The sequence below is a fragment of the Aquarana catesbeiana genome, linkage group LG04 (genome assembly GCF_042186555.1).
Source record: "Aquarana catesbeiana isolate 2022-GZ linkage group LG04, ASM4218655v1, whole genome shotgun sequence".
Classification (NCBI taxonomy): domain Eukaryota; kingdom Metazoa; phylum Chordata; class Amphibia; order Anura; family Ranidae; genus Aquarana; species Aquarana catesbeiana.
Window position 1 is genome coordinate 474,484,846 of NC_133327.1, and position 24,031 is coordinate 474,508,876.

The 24,031-nt window shown below is 43.0% G+C and overlaps 1 protein-coding gene across 1 annotated transcript in view; it reads right to left on the reverse strand.

Moving 5' to 3' along the window:
- Positions 1-24,031, reverse strand: part of NUP133 (nucleoporin 133) — a 1,112,480-nt gene that overhangs the window by 105,353 nt on the left and 983,096 nt on the right. The window contains 1 exon segment of the mRNA XM_073627602.1: positions 1,272-1,388. Within this exon segment, the coding sequence (XP_073483703.1) occupies positions 1,272-1,388 (117 nt within the window).

Here is a 24,031-nt window from a genome sequence, read left to right on the forward strand (position 1 = left end):
GGATAGAGTATTGAAAAACTTTTTTGGAGGAAAAAACTGTTTATCTGGGTGCTCCCACACTCAGAATACATAAGCTTTTTTAGCCATGAATGGATAGGAAAAGCATGAACAGATTGAGGAGGTTTAATGAACCCAAACCAGAAGTGGGCTCATCGACTGACTGCGCTTATTGGCAGTAAAAATGTGGAGCGGACCAATTCAGTGAGAGACTGTACCAACCAATTTTTCCCGCGAACCTGATATTTTCAAATTAGGTTCTTCGGACATCAGCCTCTTCCTGGTCCCTTGAGAGAAATTCGTCATCTCTTGCCCCTTATTCCTCATCATGAGGGTCCTGAGCAATGAACGGGGACCTGTTATGCTTAGTCCCACTCTGGGATGCGATTAAGCATCAATTTTTTGCTCCAAAGTTAGAATGGTTGGAGAAAAAACCTCCTTAGTCATATATACAGGGGCTGTAATGCTAAAATCAGCTGCAACCCTGGCCCCTCCTGATGGCTCGCTCTGACCAGCCATATTACTCTCAGGGAAGGGTGCCCTCTTTTTTGAGATGGGTCTAGGCTCCCTAGTGACTAAAGTCTTTCTAGAGCTCTTTTTTGAGGTGATTTTAACCTCCCTTCCAACCATAGCCTGATGCACAAAGCAGAGGTTCTACCAGAAGGAATGCATGCATTGCTTGAGCAATAGTCCAGCTCTGCTGCTGCTATTAATGCTCAGCCTGATGCAGTAGTAAATGTGTCAAAGGAATGCCCGTGTCACCAAACCTCATATATACCTTCGCTCTTGTGTCCGCAGTTTGAAACAGAAAAATGGTGCCTTTAAAACACATATTCCCCGAGCTGAGCGTTGGAGGACGCCAACACCGCGCTAATCTCCGCCCCCCCATTGCTATGTCCCTTCCACTCTCCTTTCAAAAGAAAGCTTTTCCCACGCGAGCGCTGGCTCCGATCCTATGGGATCAACAGAGAGAAATGGCGGGGGGGGGAAGGGGGGGGGCCTGGAAACCACCGTAAGCTCTTTCCCTGAAAGAAAAACAGCACAGGGGGGTGTCTGGTGGGGAGGCAAACCCCCCCCCCCCCAGACTTCCAGGAGGTCTGCTGCCGGCTGGAGGAAGAGAAAACTGCTGTTTCCTGGACACATCGTGGGCTCTCTGAGAAGCATGAGACGTAAGTGCTCTATACAGCCTCCAGTGGTGACACATAGGCATGACATTTACTAATTAAAGGAGACATAAGAAAATATTGAACATTTCTTAGAAAAACTTCACTTACCTTTCCTGCCGCAGGGTTTTCTGTGGTAAAACAACAGACCCAATATTCACCCTTCACGGTGGGTTCCGTTAAACCTTCAGGAGCTGGGGATCTTTGAGGAAACCCACAATCCTGGACCTGTAATAGCACCTCCGTCAGTAAAACCTTATTGCCTTAATACCAAAAAGTACTGGATCCCGTGGTCCAGCTCTCTAAAAAGACAAGCGTTACAGGCAAGACCTCGTTTCTTCGTATACGAGGCCCGGGTATCATTCAATTCGGGCCAAAAAGACACTTTGAATGGATCCGGCTGCATGCTAGCCCCAGCAAGGATTGCTCCAGTGGAGCTCAGCAGAGCACATCTTTACTCATGGCCAACATCTTAGACACTGGCGAAAAAACTGAGGTACTCCCACCAGTGGGAGGGGTTATATAGGGAGTGCACTTTTTAATTTAGGGCGTGCCAGTGTCGATCACCTGAAGGTGGCCTATAACCCACATAGTAACTACTATGGCTCTATGTCCCGTGATGTACGATAAGAAAAGGCGTTTGATAGAGTAAACTGGGAATTTATGATAAAAACAATAGAGAATATTGGAATAGGCCCTAGGATGGTTGGGTGGAATAAAGTGCTATACATCCTACGGTCTCAGTGAAAATTAATGGAACCCTGTCACCCCCCTTTGAAATGCTAAATGGTACAAGACAGGGATGTCTGCTCTCACCCCTTTTATTTGTCCTGACACTGGAACCACTTTTGGCAACTACATAAAACAATGTAGACATAAAAGAGGTGAAGATCGGGGAAGAAGAACAAAGTAGTAGCATATGCAGACGATGTCTTGTGCTATATAACCAACCCCAGAATCACATTACCAAATTTAATAAATAAATAAAAAAAAATATGGAGAACTATCTAATCTGAAGATAAATCTTATAAAGTCAGAGATATTAAATATAAGTATAAGTAAAAAAGAAGAACAAGCAGGAAGAGGAAGAGTTCCACTGCACATGGGGGAAAACAGACTTAAAACATCTCGGAATAAAAGTAACCTCCTCCCTTGGGCAATTATACCAAGCAAATTATATCCCATTACTAAAGGATATTAAGATGGAACTTAAAAAAATAGTTATAAAACCACTCTCCTGGATAGGACGAAAAAATATTGTAAAGATGGTAATACTCCGGAAAATACTGTAAAAGTTTCAGACGATCCCAACAGCACTACCCCAGACATATTTTTAAATACTAAAAGGAATGAGATCAAAATAAGGCAGAATAAGAAACCGAGGATACAGCACACTGTGTTGAGTAAAGGTAAAGCACATTGGGGGGTGGGGTAAGCTGCACCAGTTATAAAAAGATACTACGATGCCGTAGTATTAGCACGAATGGTTAAGTGGACTAGGATAAACAATAAAAAATGGGTGGAAGTAGAAAACACATTGCGTAAAACACAATTAGATAAGAATATTTGGGTCCCACATAAATATAGAATAATAACCACACGCCGATATAAGTCGGCAAAGTGGCACGTTGCCGAAAAACAACGTATGGGTACGTTTTCCCCTTTAAGAGCCGCCGGAGGCGCGCACCCGCTGCATGGCGGGGGACCCGATGCGCGTGGCCGGCAGGCGCGATCTTTGGCATGAGAGCCAGAACAGGGATTTGTGTGTGTAAACACACAAATCCCCGTTCGTTCTGTCAGGGAGAGGAGACAAATAGTTTGTTCCTAGTAAGTAGGAACAGCAAAATTTCTTCTCACCCAGTCAGTCCCATCCCCCCACAGTAAGAAACACTCACTAGGGAACACATTTAACCCCTTGATCACACCCTAGTTTTAACCCCTTCCCTACCAGTGACATTTACACAGTAATCAGTGCATTTTTAAAACACTGATCGCTGTATAAATGTCAATGGTCCAAAGAATGTGTCAAAAGTGTCTAATCTGTCCCCCGCAATGTCGCAGTACTGCTAAAAATCACAGATCACCGCCATTACTAGTAAAAAAAATAAAAATAAATAAAAAAGCCATAAATCTTTCCCATAGTTTGTAGACGCTATAACTTTTGCACAAACCAATCAATATACGCTTATTGCATTTTTGTTTTACCAAAAATATGTAGAAGAATTTATATTGGCCTAAACTGATGAAGAAATTTGTTTTTTAAAAACATTATTGGGGATATTTATTACAGCAAAGTATAAAATATTGTTTTTTTTTTTCAAAATTGCGGCCTTGTTTGTTTATAGAAACCGCAGAGGTGATCAAATACCACCAAAAGAAAGCTCTATTTGTGGGAAATCAAGGACGTCAATTTTGTTTGGGTACAGCATCTCCCACCCGCGCAATTGTCAGTTAAAGCGACGCAGTGCCGTTATTGCAAAAAATGGCCTGGTCATTTAACACTTGCTGACCAGCTGCCACAGTTTTACTGTGGCAGAATGGCACGGCTGGGCGAAACAACGTTATGTTATGTCGCTTCACCCTGTGGCCACTAGGGTCGCGCTCGCCCCTGGAGCCGATGTGAGTGCCCCTCTAGCGCGATGACCACCGGGCTTCCGTGATCGCTTGTGACACACCGGGAACCGGGATCTGTGTGTGAAAAAATTAGCTTTTTTCTTATAAAAAAATGGGGATATTTATTATAGCAAAAAGTACAAAATATTGTGTTTTTTTTGTTTATAGCGCAAAAAAAAAAAAAACGCAGAGATAATCAAATACCACCAAAAGAAAGCTCTATTTGTGGGAAAAAAGGACGTCAATTTTGTTTGGGTGCAGCGCTTCTTGGGGCTTAAGCGGTTAAGCAGGAAAATCTTCCAGTCTGTAAGTGGTTAAATGAAAAAGTCCCAGAATTAACTAGAAAAGTTTTGGGATAGAGTGCACCGACAAGCACAGTGGGAATATAATTCACCTTTATTTTCAGACACTATTTTTTTTACCGGGAAAATAGGGCACAATTTGTGGATTGGGCTAAAAATACACAGTTAAAAGATATTATAGAAAAAGGTAAACTAAGTCCACCATTTCAAGAATTGAAACACAAGGGAGGAATGGAAAAAATTGAATGAATGGAGGTATTTACAGCTAAAGCATTTTGTGTCAACACTCCCACAACCGATAAGATCAGAAGAAAAGTTAAATTCATTTGAAAATCTATTGTAACTCTCAGGGGCCTGTTAAACATTGTATAGCAAAGATATATAAAATAACTACGGAAATGGCGGAGCCGAAAAAATACCTCCATACATTGGAAGAAGGGAATTGGGTACACGACTAACAGAGCAACAATTAAACAAAACACTAAGAGCTGTATATAGTTATTCGGTAGATATAAATAGCATAGAAGGTAACAATAAATGTCTGGCTAGATGGTATATAACTCTGGTTAAAGCACATAAATATCAACAAGAAAAAACTCCATTGTGCTGGAGAGAATGTAATTCACAAGGTGCTATAACCCACATATGGTGGGAATGCCCAAAGATACGGGAATACTGCCTACTGGTGGGAGGTGAGGCAAAAGATAGTAGAAATTACTGAAACAGAGGTACCAGATAATCCATGGAGCTGTTTATTCCACGGTATAAATAAAACAGTAAAACAGTATAACAATACAATAGGTCCTTTTTTGTTAAACGCAGCAAAGTGAGTAATACCAAAAAAATGGCTTGACCCAGAAAGACCTACAATAAGGGAATGGTTTAAAAGAATTGAAAAAAAAAAAAAAAAATAATATATATATATATATATCCAGACAGAAACGTTTGCTGGAATATGCAAAAAGTGGATAGATTAAAAAAAAAAAAAAACAAAACAAGTAATTCTATTGAGAGCTATGTGGAAGTGTAAAAATCCAGGAGGAGAGGAGGAATGGGAGGGGGCGCCATTTGCAGGGGTGGGGAAATACCAATAAAATATAAATGAAAAAAAAAGCAACCAATTTTAATTTTTTTAACCACTTCAATACCAGGCACTTTCGCACCTTCCCGCCCAGGACAATTTTCAGCTTTCAGCACTGTCGCACTTTGAATGACAATTGCGTGGTCATATTACACTGTACCCAAACAAAATTTTTATAATTTTGTTCCCACAAATAGAGCTTTTTTTTGGTGGTCTTTGATCACTTCTGCGGTTTTTATTTTTTGCTAAACTAAAAAAGAGAAATTTTTTTTCTTCGTTTCAGTTATAAAATTTTGTTTTCTCCTTAACTGATGGGCACTGACGAGGCAGCACTGATGAGGAGGCACTGATATGTAGAATTGATGGGCACCAATAGGCGGCACTGATAGGTGGTACTGACAGGCTGCTGTGATGGGCACTGACTGGCAGCTGTGATGGGCACTGACAGGAGGATGTGATGGGCACTGATAGGCAGCACTGACTGGCACTGTAAGGTGGCATTAACAGATGGCACTGATGAGGTACTGACAGGTTTTACTGCTGGGCACTGATTGGCACTGTGATGGGTACTGACTGGCACTGTGGTAGGCACTAATTGGCACTGGGATCCGTTTTTTTTATGGGGCACTGACTGGCAGCTTGTGGGCATTTTTTAGCAGCTGTGGCGGCACATCTGATGGGGCTGTGATTATCAGATTATCACATCTGATTATCAGCACAGACCCCCCCTCTGACAGGTAGAGCCGTCGATTGGCTCTCCCTGTCAGCGTGAATCAAGGAATGCCGTTTACCGCCACGTCTTGGTTCACGCGATGATCAGCTTTGACTGGTCACAGCTGATCACGTGGTAAGAAGCCTCTATCAGAGGCTTCTTACCATGATCGAAGAAGCGACATGTCAGACTGACACGCCGCACACGCGATCGCTGCGTGCACCGGCATAATATCCTACTAGACGTCATATGACGCCCAGTCAGTAGTGGCCCATGTAGTAGACTACCACTGTACATACTGCACATACAGTGGTGACGGAAAATATTCAGACCCCCTTAAATGTTTCACTCTTTTTTATATTGCAGCCATTTGCTAAAATCATTTAAGCTCGGCTTTTGTCCAGCGGCGATCGGAGGTGAGGGGGAGGCCATCCATTCGTGGTCAATAGAATCATTCCTATGCTGCTGTATGGTAAACAGCAGAAAAGGAAATTATGTCATCTCTCCCCGGCTCGGCATTTTCCGTTCCGGCGCCGAGGAGAGAAGACTGCAATGTGAGTGTAAAACACACACACATCACAGTAGAACATGCCAGGCACGCAAAACACCCCCGATCCCCCCCCCGTCACACTGACACCAAGCAGTTTTTTGTTTTTTTTTTCTGATTACTGCATATGTCAATTTGTGACAGTTAGTGTGGTAGGGCAGTTAGTGTTAGCCCCCTTTAGGTCTAGGGTACCCCCCTAACCCCCCCTAATAAAGTTTTAACCCCTTGATCACCCCCCGTCGCCAGTGTCGCTAAACAATTATTTTTCTGATCGCTGTATTAGTGTCACTGGTGACGCTAGTTAGGGAGGTAAATATTTAGGTTCGCCGTCAGCGTTTTTATAGCGTCAGGGACCCCCATATACTATCTAATAAATGTTTTAACCCCTTAATTGCCCCCTAGTTAACCCATTCACCACTGATCACCGTATAACTATTACGGGTGACGCTGGTTAGTTTGTTTATTTTTTATAGTGTCAGGGCACCCACCGTTTATTACCGAATAAAGGTTTAGCCCCCTGATCGCCCGGCGGTGATATGCGTCGCCCCAGGCAGCGTCAGATTAGCGCCAGTACCGCTAACACCCACACACGCAGCATACACCTCCCTTAGTGGTATAGTATCTGAACGGATCGATATCTGTTCCGATCAGATCTATACTAGCGTCCCCAGCAGTTTAGGGTTCCCAAAAACGCAGTGTTAGCGGGATCAGCCCAGATACCTGCTAGCACCTGCGTTTTGCCCCTCCGCCCAGCCCAGCCCAGCCCACCCAAGTGCAGTATCGATCGATCACTGTCACTTAGAAAACACTAAACACATAACTGCAGTGTTCCCAGAGTCAGGCCTGATCCCTGCGACCGCTAAAAGTTTTTTGGTAGCGTTTTGGTGAACTGGCAAGCACCAGCCCCAGGCAGTGTCAGGTTAGTGCCAGTAGCGCTAACACCCACGCACGCACCGTACACCTCCCTTAGTGGTACAGTATCTGAATGGATCAATATCTGATCCCATCAGATCTATACTAGCGTCCCCAGCAGTTTAGGGTTCCCAAAAACGCAGTGTTAGCAGGATTAGCCCAGATACCTGCTAGCACCTGCGTTTTGCCCCTCCGCCCGGCCCAGCCCAGCCCACCCAGGTGCAGTATCGATCGATCACTGTCACTTACAAAACAATAAACACATAACTGCAGCGTTCGCAGAGTCACGCCTGATCCCTGCGATCGCTAACAGTTTTTTTGGTAGCGTTTTGGTGAACTGGCAAGCGCCAGCAGCCTAGTACACCCCAGTCGTAGTCAAACCAGCACTGCAGTAACACTTGGTGACGTGGCGAGTCCCATAAGTGCAGTTCAAGCTGGTGAGGTGGCAAGCACAAGTTGTATCCCGCTGCCACCAAGAAGAAGACAAACAGGCCCGTCGTGCCCTTCCTGCTGCATTCGCCAATCCTAATTGGGAACCCACCACTTCTGCAACGCTCGTACTTCCCCCATTCACATCCCCAACCAAATGCAGTCGGCTGCATGAGAGGCATTTTCTTTATGTCCTCCCGAGTACCCCTACCCAACGAACCCCCCCAAAAAAGATGTTGTGTCTGCAGCAAGCGCGGATATAGGCGTGACACCCGCGATTATTGTCCCTCCTGTCCTGACAATCCTGGTCTTTGCATTGATGAATGTTTTGCTACCATACACTAGTTGAGTATTAGCGTAGGGTACAGCATTGCACTGACTAGGCACACTTTAACAGGGTCTCCCAAGAAGCCATCGCATTTTGAGAGACCCAAACCTGGAACCGGTTACAGTTATAAAAGTTAGTTACAAAAAAAAAGTGTAAAAAAAAAAAAATATATATATAAAATAAAAAAGAAATAGTTGTTGTTTTATTGTTCTCTCTCTCTCTATTCTCCTGCTCTTTTTTACTGTATTCTATTCTGCAATATTTTATTGTTATTATGTTTTATCATGTTTGCTTTTCAGGTATGCAATTTTTTATACTTTACCGTTTACTGTGTTTTATTGTTAACCATTTTTTTGTCTTCAGGTACGCCATTCACGACTTTGAGTGGTTATACCAGAATGATGCCTGCAGGTTTAGGTATCATCTTGGTATCATTCTTTTCAGCCAGCGGTCGGCTTTCATGTAAAAGCAATCCTAGCGGCTAATTAGCCTCTGGACTGCTTTTACAAGCAGTGGGAGGGAATGCCCCCCCCACCGTCTTCCCTGTTTTTCTCTGGCTCTCCTGTCTCAACAGGGAACCTGAGAATGCAGCCGGTGATTCAGCCAGCTGACCATAGAGCTGATCAGACACCAGAGTGGCTCCAAACATCTCTATGGCCTAAGAAACCGGAAGCTACGAGCATTTCATGACTTAGATTTCGCCGGATGTAAACAGCGCCATTGGGAAATTGGGAAAGCATTTTATCACACCGATCTTGGTGTGGTCAGATGCTTTGAGGGCAGAGGAGAGATCTAGTGTCTAATAGACCCCAATTTTTTCAAAAAAAGAGTACCTGTCACTACCTATTGCTATCATAGGGGATATTTACATACCCTGAGATAACAATAAAAATGATTAAAAAAAAAAATGAATGGAACAGTTCAAAAATAAGATAAAAAGCAAAAAAATAATAAAGAAAAAAAAAAAAAAAAAAAAAAAAAAAAAAGCACCCGTCGCCCCCTGCTCTCGCGCTAAGGCGAACGCAAGCATCGGTCGGTCTGTCGTCAAAAGTAAACAGCAATTACACCATGCGTGTGAGGTATCACCGCGAAGGTCAGATCGAGGGCAGTAATTTTAGCAGTAGACCTCCTCTGTAAATCTAAAGTGGTAACCTGTAAAGGCTTTTAAAGGCTTTTAAAAATGTATTTATTTTGTTGCCACTGCACATTTGTGCGCAATTGTAAAGCATGTCATGTTTGGTATCCATGTACTCGGCCTAAGATCATCTTTTTTATTTCATCAAACATTTGGGCAATATAGTGTGTTTTAGTGCATTCAAATTTAAAAAAGTGTATTTTTACCCAAAAAAATGCGTTTGAAAAATCGCTGTGCAAATACTGTGTGAAAAAAAAATGAAATACCCACTTTTTAACCACTTCAGCCCCGGAAGGATTTACCCCCTTCCTGACCAGAGCACTTTTTACAATTTGGCACTGCGTCGCTTTAACTGCTAATTGCGCGGTCATGCAATGCTGTACCCAAACGAAATTTGCGTCCTTTTCTTCCCACAAATAGAGCTTTCTTTTGATGGTATTTGATCACCTCTGCCGTTTTTATTTTTTGCGCTATACACGGAAAAAGACCGAAAATTTTGAAAAGAATTGATATTTTCTACTTTTTGTTCTAAAAAAAATCCAATAAACTCAATTTTAGTCATACATTTAGGCCAAAATGTATTCGGCCACATGTCTTTGGTAAAAAAAATGTCAATAAGTGTATATTTATTGGTTTGCGCAAAAGTTATAGCGCCTACAAACTAGGGTACATTTTCTGGAATTTACACAGCCTTTAATTTATGACTGCCTATGTCGTTTCTTGAGGTGCTAAAATGGCAGGGCAGTACAAAACCCCCACAAATGACCCCATTTTGGAAAGTAGAAACCCCAAGGAAATTGCTGAGAGGCATGTTGAGCCCATTGAATATTATTTTTTTTTTGTCCCAAGTGATTGAATAATGACAAAAAAAAAAAAAAAATTACAAAAAGTTGTCACTAAATGATATATTGCTCACCCAGGCCATGGGCATATGTGGAATTGCACCCCAAAATACATTTAGCTGCTTCTCCTGAGTAAGGGGATACCACATGTGTGGGACTTTTTGGGAGCCTAGCCGCGTACGGGGCCCCGAAAACCAATCACTGCCTTCAGGATTTCTAAGGGCGTACATTTTTGATTTTACTCCTCACTACCTATCACAGTTTTGAATGCCATAAAATGCCCAGATGGCATAACCCCCCACCAAATGACCCCATTTTGGAAAGTAGACACCCCAAGCTATTTGCTTTGAGGCATGTTGAGTCCATGGAATGTTTTATATTTTGACACAAGTTGCGGGAAAGTGACACATTTTTTATTTTTGCACAAAGTTGTCACTTAATGATATATTGCTCACACAGGCCATGGGCATATGTGGAATTGCACCCCAAAATACATTTAGCTGCTTCTCCTGAGTATGGGGATACCACATGTGTGGGACTTTTTAGGAGCCTAGCCGCGTACGGGGCCCCGAAAACCAATCACCGCCTTCAGGATTTCTAAGGGCGTGAATTTTTGATTTCACTCTTCACTGCCTATCACAGTTTCGGAGGCCATGGAATGCCCAGGTGGCACAAACCCCGCCCAAATGACCCCATTTTGGAAAGTAGACACCCCAAGCTATTTGCTGAGAGGCATGGTGAGTATTTTGCAGCTCTCATTTGTTTTTGAAAATAAAGAAAGACAAGAAAAAAATTTTTTTTTTCTTTTTTCAATTTTCAAAACTTTGTGACAAAAAGTGAGGTCTGCAAAATACTCACTATACCTCTCAGCAAATAGCTTGGGATGTCTACTTTCCAAAATGGGGTCATTTGGGGGGGTTTTTTTGCCCCCTGGGCATTCTATGGCCTCCGAAACTGTGATAGGCAGTGAAGAGTGAAATAAAAAATTTACGCCCTTAGAAAGCCTGAAGGCGGTGCTTGGTTTTCGGGGTCCCGTGCGCGGCTAGGCTCCCAAAAAGTCCCACACATGTGGTATCCCCGTACTCAGGAGAAGCAACAGAATGTATTTTGGGGTGTAATTTTACATATTCCCATGGCATGTTTGAGCAATATATCATTTAGTGACAACTTTGTGCAAAAAAAAAAAAAAAAAAATAGTCTCTTTCCCGCAACTTGTGTCACAATATAAAATATTCCATGGACTCGACATGCCTCTCAGCAAATAGCTTGGAGTGTCTACTTTCCAAAATGGGGTCATTTGGGGGGGGTTTTGAACTGTCCTGGCATTTTATGCACAACATTTAGAAGCTTATGTCACACATAACCCACTCTTCTAACCACTTGAATACAAAGCCCTTTCTGACACTTTTTGATTACATGAAAAAATTATTTTTTTTTGCAAGAAAATTACTTTGAACCCCCACACATTATATATTTTTTTAAAGCAAATGCCCTACAGATTAAAATGGTGGGTGTTTCATTTTTTTTTTTTCACACAGTATTTGCGCAGCGATTTTTCAAACGCATTTTTTGGGGAAAAAACACACTTTTTTAAATGTTAATGCACTAAAACACACTATATTGCCCAAATGTTTGATGTAATAAAAAAGATGATCTTAGGCCGAGTACATGGATACCAAACATGACATGCTTTAAAATTGCGCACAAACGTGCAGTGGCGACAAACTAAATACATTTTTAAAAGCCTTTAAAAGCCTTTACAGGTTACCACTTTAGATTTACAGAGGAGGTCTACTGCTAAAATTACTGCCCTCGATCTGACCTTCGCGGTGATACCTCACATGCATGGTGCAATTGCTGTTTACATTTGACGCCAGACCGACGCTTGCGTTCGCCTTAGCGCGAGAGCAGGGGGGACAGGGGTGCTTTTTTTTTTTTTTTTTCTTTATTATTTTTTTGCTTTTTTATCTTATTTTTAAACTGTTCCTTTCATATTTTTTTTTTAAATCATTTTTATTGTTATCTCAGGGAATGTAAATATCCCCTATCATAGCAATAGGTGGTGACAGGTACTCTTATTTTGAAAAAATTGGGGTCTATTAGACCCTAGATTTCTCCTCTGCCCTCAAAGCATCTGACCACACCAAGATCGGTGTGATAAAATGCTTTCCCAATTTCCCAATGGCGCTGTTTACATCCGGCAAAATCTAAGTCATAAAATGCTCGTAGCTTCCGGTTTCTTAGGCCATAGAGATGTTTGGAGTCACTCTGGTCTCTGATCAGCTCTATGGTCAGCTGGCTGAATCACCGGCTGCATTCTCAGGTTCCCTGTTGAGACAGGAGAGCCAGAGAAAAACATGGAAGACGGTGGGGGGGGGGGGCATTCCCTCCCACTGCTTGTAAAAGCAGTCTAGAGGCTAATTAGCCGCTAGGATTGCTTTTACATGAAAGCCGACCGCTGGCTGAAAAGAATGATACCAAGATGATACCTAAACCAGGCATCATTCTGGTATAACCACTCAAAGTCGTGAATGGCGTACCTGAAGACAAAAAAATGGTTAACAATATAGCACAGTAAACGGTAAAGTATAAAAAATTGCAGACCTGAAAAACAAACATGATAAAACATAATAACAATAAAACATTGCAGAATAGAATACAGTAAAAAAGAGCAGAACAATAGAGAGAGAGAGAACAATAAAACGACAACTATTTTTTTTTTATTTTATATTTTTGTATGTGTTTTTTTTTTGTTTTGTTTTTTTTACACTTTTTTTTGTAACTAACTTTTATAACTGTAACCGGTTCCAGGTTCGGGTCTCTCAAAATGTGATGGCATCTTGGGAGACCCTGTGAAAGTGTGCCTAGCCTGTGCAGTGCTGTACCCTACGCTAATACTCAACTAGTGAATGGTAGCATTCAAAACATTCACCAATGCAAAGACCAGGATTGTCAGGACAGGAGTGACAATAATAGCGGGTGTCACGCCTATATCCGCGCTTGCTGCAGACACATCTTTTTTGGGGGGGTTCGTTGGGTAGGGGTACTCGGGAGGACATAAAGAAAATGCCTCTCATGCCGCAGACTGCATTTGGTTGGGGATGTGAATGGGGGAAGTACGGGCGCTGCAGAAGTGGTGGGTTCCCAATTAGGATTGGCGAATGCAGCAGGAAGGGCATTATGGGCACGACGGCCTGTGTTTGTCTTTTTGGTGGCAGCGGGACACTACTTGTGCTTGCCACCTCACCAGCTTGAACTGCATTTATGGGACTCGCCACGTCACCAAGTGTTACTGCAGTGCTGGTTTGACTATGACCGGGGTGTACTAGGCCGCTGGTGCTTGCCAGTTCACCAAAACGCTACCAAAAAAACTGTTAGCGATCGCAGGGATCAGGCCTGACTCTGCGAACGCTGCAGTTATGCGTTTAGTGTTTTGTAAGTGACAGTGATCGATCGATACTGCACTTGGGTGGGCTGGGCCGGGCGGAGGGGCAAAACGCAGGTGCTAGAAGGTATCTGGGCTGATCCCGCTAACACTGCGTTTTTGGGAACCCTAAACTGCTGGGGACGCTAGTATAGATCTGATCGGATCAGATATTGATGCGTTCAGATACTATACCACTAAGGGAGGTGTACGGTGCGTGGGTGTTAGCGCGACTGGCGCTAACCTGACGCTGCCTGGGGCTGGTGCTTGCCAGTTCACCAAAACGCTACCAAAAAAACTGTTAGCGATCGCAGGGATCAGGCCTGACTCTGCGAACGCTGCAGTTATGCGTTTAGCGTTTTGTAAGTGACAGTGATCGATCGATACTGCACTTGGGTGGGCTGGGCTGCGCCGGGCGGAGGGGCAAAACGCAGGTGCTAGCGGGTATCTGGGCTGATCCCGCTAACACTGCGTTTTTGGGAACCCTAAACTGCTGGGGACGCTAGTATAGATCTGATCGGATCAGATATCGATCCGTTCAGATACTATACCACTAAGGGAGGCGTATGCTGCGTGCGTGGGTGTTAGCGGTACTGGCGCTAATCTGACGCTGCCTGGGGCGACGCATATCACCGCCGGGCGATCAGGGGGCTAAACCTTTATTCGGTAATAAACGGCGGGTGCCCTGACACTATGAAAAATAAACCAACTAACCAGCGTCACCCGTAGCGGTTATACGGTGATCAGTGGTGAAAGGGTTAACTAGGGGGCAATCAAGGGGTTAAAACATTTATTAGATAGTATATGGGGGTCCCTGTCGCTATAAAACGCTGACGGCGAACCTAAATATTTACATTCCTAACTAGCGTCACCAGCGACACTAATACAGCGATCAGAAAAATGATCGCTTAGTGACACTGGTGACAGGGGGTGATCAAGGGGTTAAAACTTTATTAGGGGGGTTAGGGGGGTACCCTAGACCTAAAGGGGGGTAACACTCACTGTCCTACCACAGTAACTGTCACTGATACCCTGCAGTAATCAGAAAAAAAAAAAAAAATACTGCTTGGTGTCAGTGTTACAGGGAGGGGGGAGGGGTGATTGGGGGGGGATCGGGGGGCGATCGGGGGTGTTTTGTGTGCCTGGCATGTTCTACTGTGTGTGTGCGTTGGTGCACTTACATGTCTTCTCTCCTCGGCGCTAGAACGGAAACTGCCGAGCCGAGGAGAGATGACATCACATCCTCTGCCTGTGTGTACTATACACAGGCAGGGGATGTTCCTCATTGGCTGGGAGCGATCGCGAGGGGGGTGCCACGATCGGATGGTCTCCCCCTCGTCTCTCATCGCTCCTAGCCAAATGCCGACCGCCGCTGGCACCGGGGGGGGGGGGGGGGTCCAATCGGACCCCCCGCCCGCGGGAAGGCAATCACGTATGGGTACGTGATTTTGCCTGCCCGTGCCATTCTGCTCACGTATATATGCGTTAAGCGGTTGGCAAGTGGTTAATCTGTAGGGCATTTGCTTTAAAAAAATATATAATGTTTGGGAGTTCAAAGTAATTTTCTTGCAAAAAAAAATAATTTTTTCATGTAAACAAAAAGTGTCAGAAAAGGCTTTGTCTTCAAGTGGTTAGAAGAGTGGGTGATGTGTGACATAAGCTTCTAAATGTTGTGCATAAAATGCCAGGACAGTTCAAAACCCCTCCAAATGACCCCATTTTGAAAAGTAGACACTCCAAGCTATTTGCTGAGAGGCATGTCGAGTCCATGGAATATTTTATATTGTGACACAAGTTGCGGGAAAGAGACATTTTTTTTTTTTTGGCACAAAGTTGTCACTAAATGATATATTGCTCAAACATGCCATGGGAGTATGTGAAATTACACCCCAAAATACATTCTGTTGCTTCTCCTGAGTACGGGGATACCACGTGTGAGACTTTTTGGGAGCCTAGCCACGTACGGGACCCGAAAACCAAGCACTGCCTTCAGGTTTTCTAAGGGAGTAAATTTTTGATTTCACTCTTCACTGCCTATCACAGTTTCGGAGGCCACAAACCCCCCCCAAATGACCCCATTTTGGAAAGTAGACACCCCAAACTATTTGCTGAGAGGAATAGTGAGTATTTTGCAGACCTCACTTTTTGTCACAAAGTTTTGAAAATTGAAAAAAAAAATGTTTTTTCTTGTCTTTCTTAATTTTCAAAAACAAATGAGAGCTGCAAAATACTCACCATGCCTCTCAGCAAATAGCTTGGGGTGTCTACTTTCCAAAATGGGGTCATTTGGGGGGGGGGGGGGTTGTGCCATCTGGGCATTTTATGGCCTTCAAAACTGTGATAGGTAGTGAGGAGTGAAATAAAAAATTTACGTCCTTAGAAATCCTGAAGGCGGTGATTGGTTTTCGGGGCCCCGTACGCGGCTAGGCTCCCAAAAAGTCCTACACATGTGGTATCCCCGTACTCAGGAGAAGCAGGTGAATGTATTTTGGGGTGCAATTCCACATATGCCCATGGCCTGTGTGAGCAATATATCATTTAGTGACAACTTTTTGTAATTTTTTTTATTTTTTGTCATTATTCAATCACTCGGGACAAAAAAAAAAAAAAATATTCAATGGGCTCAACATGACTCTCAGCATTTTCCTTGGGGTGTCTACTTTCCGAAATGGGGTCATTTGGGGGGGGTTTGTACTGCCCTGCTATTTTAGCACCTCAAGAAATGACATAGGCAGTCATAAACTAAAAGCTGTGTAAATTCCAGAAAATGTACCCTAGTTTGTAGACGCTATAACTTTTGCGCAAACCAATAAATATACGCTTATTGACATTTTTTTTTTACCAAAGACATGTGGCCGAATACATTTTGGCCTAAATGTATGACTAAAATTGAGTTTATTGGATTTTTTTATAACAAAAAGTAGAAAATATCATTTTTTTTCAAAATTTTCGGTTATTTTCAGTTTATAGCGCAAAAAATAAAAGCTGCAGAGGTGATCAAATACCATCAAAAGAAAGCTCTATTTGTGGGAAGAAAAGGACGCAAATTTCGTTTGGGTACAGCATTGCATGACCGCGCAATTAGCAGTTAAAGCGACGCAGTGCCAAATTGTAAAAAGTGCTCTGGTCAGGAAGGGGGTAAATCCTTCCGAGGCTGAAGTGGTTAAAGTGGATGTAAACCCAATGTCATCCTTTCTAAAACTACTGCCATAGGGGTTATCTATAAGGATATACATGCCTCCTGCATGTATCTTTACCTGTCAAATGTCTCCCCTCTGTCTGTTATGAGAGCCGAAAAACTGCATATTCTGTGAGCGGGTCTGTTGTCTGGAGCTCGGTGGGTGGAGTCGTGATGTCAGTAGACTCCCCGCCCACCTCTACACTCCCCTTGTCAATATGCATTTTCTCCTGTGTATTTCTAACACTGAACTTCTGCTATGATCTCTAACATCCAGTGAAAAGACAGGAAAGTAACCACATGACTTCAGCATGCCAAATCATGCTGATGTGTGGAACAGCCAATCCTTGCAGAGCTGCTGAAGAAAGGAGTGGGGGAGGGAATTAAAAAATAATGCCTGTGTCTTAGGCTGTCACTCACAGCAAGGGGGAGGATTTGACAAAGTTTTTCTCAGTTTGTCAAGATTTTTCTCACTGAACAATAAAAGAGGATTGCTCAGAGATGGATTAACTCTGTGTGGCAAGACTGGGCTCAAATGATAGGAAATCTTATACTCTACAGTATGATAAAAAAAAAAAAAAAATTCCGGTTTACATCCAGTTTAATGTACACACAGCACCCCATATTGACAGAAAAACACAGAATTGTTGACATTTTTGCAGATTTATTAAAAAAGAAAAACTGAAATATCACATGGTCCTAAGTATTCAGACCCTCTGCTCAGTGTTTAGTAGAAGCACCCTTTTGATCTAATACAGCCATGAGTCTTTTTGGGAAAGATGCAACAAGTTTATCACACCTGGATTTGGGGATCCTCCGCCATTCCTCCATGCAGATCCTTTTTTTTTTCCACTTCAGTAAACATTTTGAGAAACATATTTTCAACTTTACAGTTCAATTTCATCCCGTCTCGTTTTCACATCATTGAGGAGTTTTATTTTTTTCTCTCCTTGTATTGCAGCATACCTTGTGTTTCATTTAATGTACAATGAATATATAAAACCCTAGTGTACCTCCCCCCCCCCCCCCCCAAACACTCTCTCCTCCCTTACCCCACCTCCCCTCTCCTTTGCTCTTACCGGTTCTAGTCTATTCTTTTCTCCGCTTCTTCAACATCCAGCTGCCTAACTGCTTTGGGGCCGCATCTCCTTTTTGTTCTAAATTCCCATCACCTCAGCACACCTTATGTAACACTCGTACTCAGCCCATTCCCTCCATTTCTCTTCACACTCTTCCAATCCCATCTCCTCACTAAACCTCAGCTATTCGAGACTTTGAATTTCGTTTATTTTATTAAACCAATCCTGCAACGTGGGTCTCTTTTTTACTTGCCAGTATCTAGGAATAAGGCTTTTAGCTGCGTTCAAAAGTTGTGGTAATAATGTTCTCAAATATGTCCTAGTTGGCATTTTCATGCCGTGAAATAAACATCCCCAAGGATCATAGGGGACTCCAATATTGGTTATTTCAGTGATGATTTGCCTAATCTCCCCCCAATATTTTTTCATTTCCGGGCATTGCCACCAGATATGCGCTGTTGTCCCGATCTCTTTACATCCCCGTCAACAGTATTGCGATGTTACACTCTGGTACTTATGTGCTCTGTCTGGGGTAATGTACCACCTAGCCAAACACTTAATTTAACTAGAGCATCTTATAATTAACAGTTGTTGCGTGTATCCGCTTCAATAACATACCAATCTCTGGTTCTTTAAGCTGTATGTCCAATTCCGACTCCCACTTCTTAATAAGTGGCGGTATTTCTACTCCCTTCAATTCCATTAGCACTCTATAGATCTTAGAAATCCCCTTCTTCCCTGCTTTATCCACACACAGTTTCTCCAGGGGGCGTAGATTTTTATCTGATCTAACGGGTTGAGGGAGAGTTTCAATAAAATGATTTAATTGACTATATCGTCATCTATCTATTACTATGAGTTCCACTTTATTTTTTAGTTCCTGATATGTACAAATTCTACCCTGTTCCATCACGTCCTTTAATTTTGTATCCTCTTGTAAGATCCATTTCCCAAACAATGTCTCCATCCCTGGTGCAAAGTATTCTGTGTCCTTCAATGGGATTAGAGGTGAGTTAAACTCCCATTTCTCCCTTTTGTGCAAGTTATCCCACACTTTTAATGCATGTCTAGTGATATCATGTGTATCTGTGCTAAGTTTTCTAAGTTGTGGTGGGATCCATATTATTTTTCCCATTTTTACTTTACAAATCGTGCTATCCATTTTCACCCAACGCTTTTCCTTATTGTTTGTTGCCCATTCTACTAATCGTGATAAAATAATTGCCTCGTAATAACTTCTAATATCTGGAGCCCCCCACCCCCCCTTCTCCTTTTCTTTTTCTAGTTGTGCAAAACTAATACGTGTTTTTTTTCCTCTCCAAATAAACTTTAAAAATAGTGTATGCAATGTTTTCAAATAAGCCTGTGGAATTGGAAGCATATGCATCTTATAAAAATTTTGGGTCCGATTGTCATCTTAGATATATTAACTCTACCCCCCCCCCCCCCCCCACGAAAACTGTCCTCTAGTAATTCTGTTCAACTCCTCTTTAATCCCATTGAGGAGTGGCACAAAATTAGACTGGTATAGTGACCTTCTTGATGTGGTTATCTTAAACTCCTAGGTACTTAAGTTCTTTTTTCCCCCACACGAATGGGAAATCCTTTTGAAAAGAGAAATCCCCTTTTTTACCTTTATTAATTTCTAGTGTTTCTGATTTAACAGGGTTTATCTTAAATTTCGATATTTATCCGTACTCTTTTAAAGTTGTAAGCAGATTTGGCAGGGTAATCCTCGGGCGGGTTATACAAAATAAAATATCATCTACGAAGGCCGCCAGTTTATGGACCTCTTCCCCAACTTCTATTCCCCTAATATCCGGGTTCTGCCTTATTTTTGTTAAGAGGGGTTCTTACACTAGTACAAATAATAGGGAGGAGAGTGGGCACCCCTGTCTTGTGCCGTTGAACATCTCAAATGGCTCAGAGAGTGTTCCGTTTACCTTAACCCCCGCTGTGGGTCGTACGTATAATGCCTTTATCCATCTGGACATATTTGGCCCAAGTCCTATCTCCTCCAGCATGCTCTGCATGAAGCCCCAGTCTACCCTGTCAAAAGCTTTTTCAGCATCTATTGACAAGAGTAGTCCTGGGGCTCCACTATCTTTTATTCTCTGCACTACCAAGAGTGTTCTAATGTGGCATTGTCCCTCCCTTCCCTGTCTGGGATGAACCCGACCTGATCTGGGTGTACCATATCATTGATTATGTTGTTTAGTCTCCCCGCCAGAACTTTCGCAAATAGTTTCATGTCCGTATTTAAGAGTGATATGGGCCTATAACTGGAGCAGAGTGTGCTATCATTACCTTCTTTCAGGATGATGGTAATAATGGCCTTCAACGCCTCTTTCCTCATGTCCCATTTTACCCCAATCCCGTTCATATAGGAGCACAATTTAAGGATTTGTATGTCCTGAAATTTTTGATATTATAGTATAGTCAAGCCATCGGGCCCAGGGCTTTTACCAACCAGTGTTTCTTTTAATGTTTTTTTTTTTATCTCATCCTCTGTTATAGGGGCCTCTAGATCACTACATTTTTCTTCTGCTATTTTAGTTAATCCTATATCTTTTAGGAAAGCTTTTGTTTTCTCCCGTTTTTTTTTCAGTCTCTACTGGTGTGTTCTTCTTATTAATAAAGTATAGCTCCCCGTAGTAGTTTTGAAAGATTTTGGCGATTTCTCTGGTTCTATACCTCATATCCCCAACCGTTGTCTTTATTTTCTCAATACAGTTGGCAGTTTTCTTTTTTTTTAATACCTTTGTGAGGAACTTCCCCGGTTTATTCCCCCCTAGATACCTTTCTTTCTTAATTAAATTGTATGTCGCTCGTGTCTCTTGCTCTACTAGGTCTCTCATTGCCTCTCTTTTACAATAAAGTATTAGTAACACTTCCCCCTCCCCAGTTGACTTATGGAGCTGCTCTAGATCATAAATTTCTTTTGTTAAAGCTATTATATCCTGCTTAGATCTTTTTTTTTTTCCGACCCAGCTTTAATAAATATTCCCCTTATATAGGCTTTATGGGCCTCCCAAAAAGTGGCTTCTGATATCTCCGCTGATTCATTCATCTTAAAGTACACTTCTAGTTCTTCTTTTATAATATTTTATAATAAACTATCTTTTAATAGTTCTTCGTTTAGCCTCCATATATTGCTCTTTTTTTGTAACTCTCCTATATTCAGTTGTAAACTCACGGGCGCATGATCTGAGAAGGTCATAATTCCGATATTAGTGCTAGTTACTGCCTCCAGCCATCTGTGGTCAATCAAAAAGAAATCTAGCCTAGAATATGTCCCATGGGGGAGTGGAATGTGTAGTCTCTTGAGTTGGAATGCTGCGCCCTCCATGCATCTATGAGTTGACACTGATGCAGTTTCTGTTTCACTTTGTTCGCCCCTGCCAAACCCCGTCCCCCGTGCTTGTGAGGTAGTGTCCTTTCCTGGTTCCAGACAGAGATTAAAATCACCAGCCATAATAGCAACCCCTTTCTTAAATTTCATAAACTCAGTCAGAATCCCCAGGAGATATCTATTTGGATTTTTATTGGGGCCATATATGTTTGCCAGTGAGCATTTGGTTCCATTTAGTTTCCCCCTCAAAAATAGATAACGCCCTTTGGGGTCAGTCTTTCTCTCTTCCAGGTCGAACCTTACCCCCCTGGCAAACCCTATGGCGACTCCATTCGCACGGCTTACAGGCGAATCCCCGTAAAACCATACTGGGAAGTCTTTTGAAAGAATTTTGTGATTCTTGCCCAGGAATAAATGTGTCTCCTGTAACAATACCACCTCTGCTTTGAAATATTTTAATTCGCCCATAATATTGGCGCACTTTATGGGAGAATTTAGGCCACGTACATTGTACGAAATTATGTTTACACTAGTCATTCTTTCTTAGTTCTGGGAATTCTCTGTATTCGACCCTCCAGAGTAGTGATCTGTAGAGTCATAAATCGTAGTTTTCTCGATAGGAACCCTTTCTTGTCTTCCTCCCCTCCTCCCCCTCGCCCACCCCTTCCCTCCCAAATGGGGGTAAAACAGGCCTCCCCATGGCACAATGAACCGAGGCCCTACAAACTCCACCCGGCCCTTCGGTTGTCCCCCTAGAGGTTTCACTCAGTGTGGTCGCCGCTAGAACGGACACTACCCCTAAAAGTCTATGGGGTCCCATGCCCGTTCACATCCCTCCCCCCACTCCACCCATCTCCTCTCTCCATGCAGATCCTCTCCAGTTCTGTCAGGTTGGATGGTAACATTGGTGGACAGCCATTTTTAGGTCTCTCCAGAGATGCTCAATTGGGTTTAAGTCAGGGCTCTGGCTGGGCCATTCAAGAACAGTCATGGAGTTGTTGTGAAGCCACTCCATTGTTAGTTTAGCTGTGTGCTTAGGGTCATAATCTTGTTGGAAGGTAAACTTTCGGCCCAGTCTGAGGTCTGGAGCACTCTGGAGAAGGTTTTTTCCAGGATATCCCTGTACTTGGCCACATTCATCTTTCTCTCGATTGCAACCAGTTGTCCTGTCCCTGCAGCTGAAAAACACCCCCACAGCATGATGCTGCCACCACCATGCTTCACTGTTGGGACTGTATTGGACAGGTGATAAGCAGTGCCTGGTTTTCTCCACACATACCACTTAGAATTAAGGCCAACAAATTCTACCTTGGTCTCATCAGACCAGAGAATCTTATTTCTCACCATCTTGGAGTCCTTCAGGTGTTTTTTTTTTTTAGCAAACTCCATGCGGGCTTTCATGCGTCTTGCAATGAGGAGAGGCTTCCGTCGGGCCACTCTGCCATAAAGCCCCGACTGGTGGAGGGCTGCAGTGATGGTTGACTTTCTACAACTTTCTCCCATCTCCGACTGCATCTCTGGAGCTCAGCCACAGTGATCTTTGGGTTCCTTTTTACCTCTCTCACCAAGGCTCTTCTCCCCCGATAGCTCAGTTTGGCCGGATGGCCAGCTCTAGGAAGGGTTCTGGTCGTCCCAAACGTCTTCCATTTAAGGATTATGGAAGCCACTGTGCTTTTAGGAACCTTAAGTGCAGCAGAAATTTTTTTGTAACCTTGGCCAGATCTGTGCCTTGCCACAATTCTGTCTCTGAGCTCTTCAGGCAGTTCCTTTGACCTCTTGATTCTCATTTGCTCTGACATGCACTGTGAGCTGTAAAGTCTTATATAGACAGGTGTGTGGCTTTCTTAATCAAGTCCGATCAGTATAATTAAACACAGCTGGACTCAAATGAGGGTGTAGAACCATCTCAAGGATGATCAGAAGAAATGGACAGCACCTGAGTTAAATATATGAGCGTCACAGCAAAGGGTCTGAATACTTAGGACCATGTGATATTTCAGTTTTTCTTTTTTAATAAATCTGCAAAAATGTCAACAATTCTGTTTTTTATCTGTCAGTATGGGGTGCTGTGTGTACATTAATGAGGCAAAAAAATAAACTTAAATGATTTTAGCAAATGGCTGCAATATAACAAAGTGAAAAATTTAAGGGGGTCTGAATACTTTCCGTCCCCACTGTATATTTGCATTGATAATACTATCCAATGGGAAACAATGCATGCCACAACATTTTGTAAACTGTCAAACAACTGGAGCAATATATCTACTCTGGTGCCACCATGGGGCCTTCTACATTGGAAAAAAACAAACACAATTTTTGAAAGAATACACAATCACATTTATGCTATTTCCATAACCAATTTAGATACACCTATAGAAATACATTAGAAGTGATCACATTCCCTATGTTCTCAGCTGTATAAGAACTAGGTGGAGGAGAAGCAACATTACACTGATCTTACCAGTGAACGGCTGTGGAGGAGAGGTGCGTAAGGACAAGTCTGATCATTGGAGGTGTAGCGGGTGGCCCATGGGCCCGCATCTCCCTCCAGCCGCCGCTGGGACAGACACAAGCTCTCAGAAGGGAGAGAAGCATGTCAGCTCCTCCCCCCTCTCCTCCTCCTCTCACTGTGCAGTGAGGAGAAACACAGAGCTGCTCACTCTGCTTTCTTCCCTGCTTCCTCATTGGCAGGGAGGAAGTAGCCAATCGTCAGCCAGAGCTGCTGCAGCAAAGGATTGTGGGGCATGTTGTCCCTAACACAAACGGCCCAATAGTTTCCCATGGGGACAAAGCTATACAGACCAGCTTCCCTCAGGATAAAAGAAGAAAAGGCGTCCATCTTGTCTGGCAAGGGGAAGGGGACACCAAGAGGCAGAGAAGACCAGGCCTATGGAGAGGTTTTGCCTCACAGGTAGGCGTACCGTTCCTGCCAGGCAT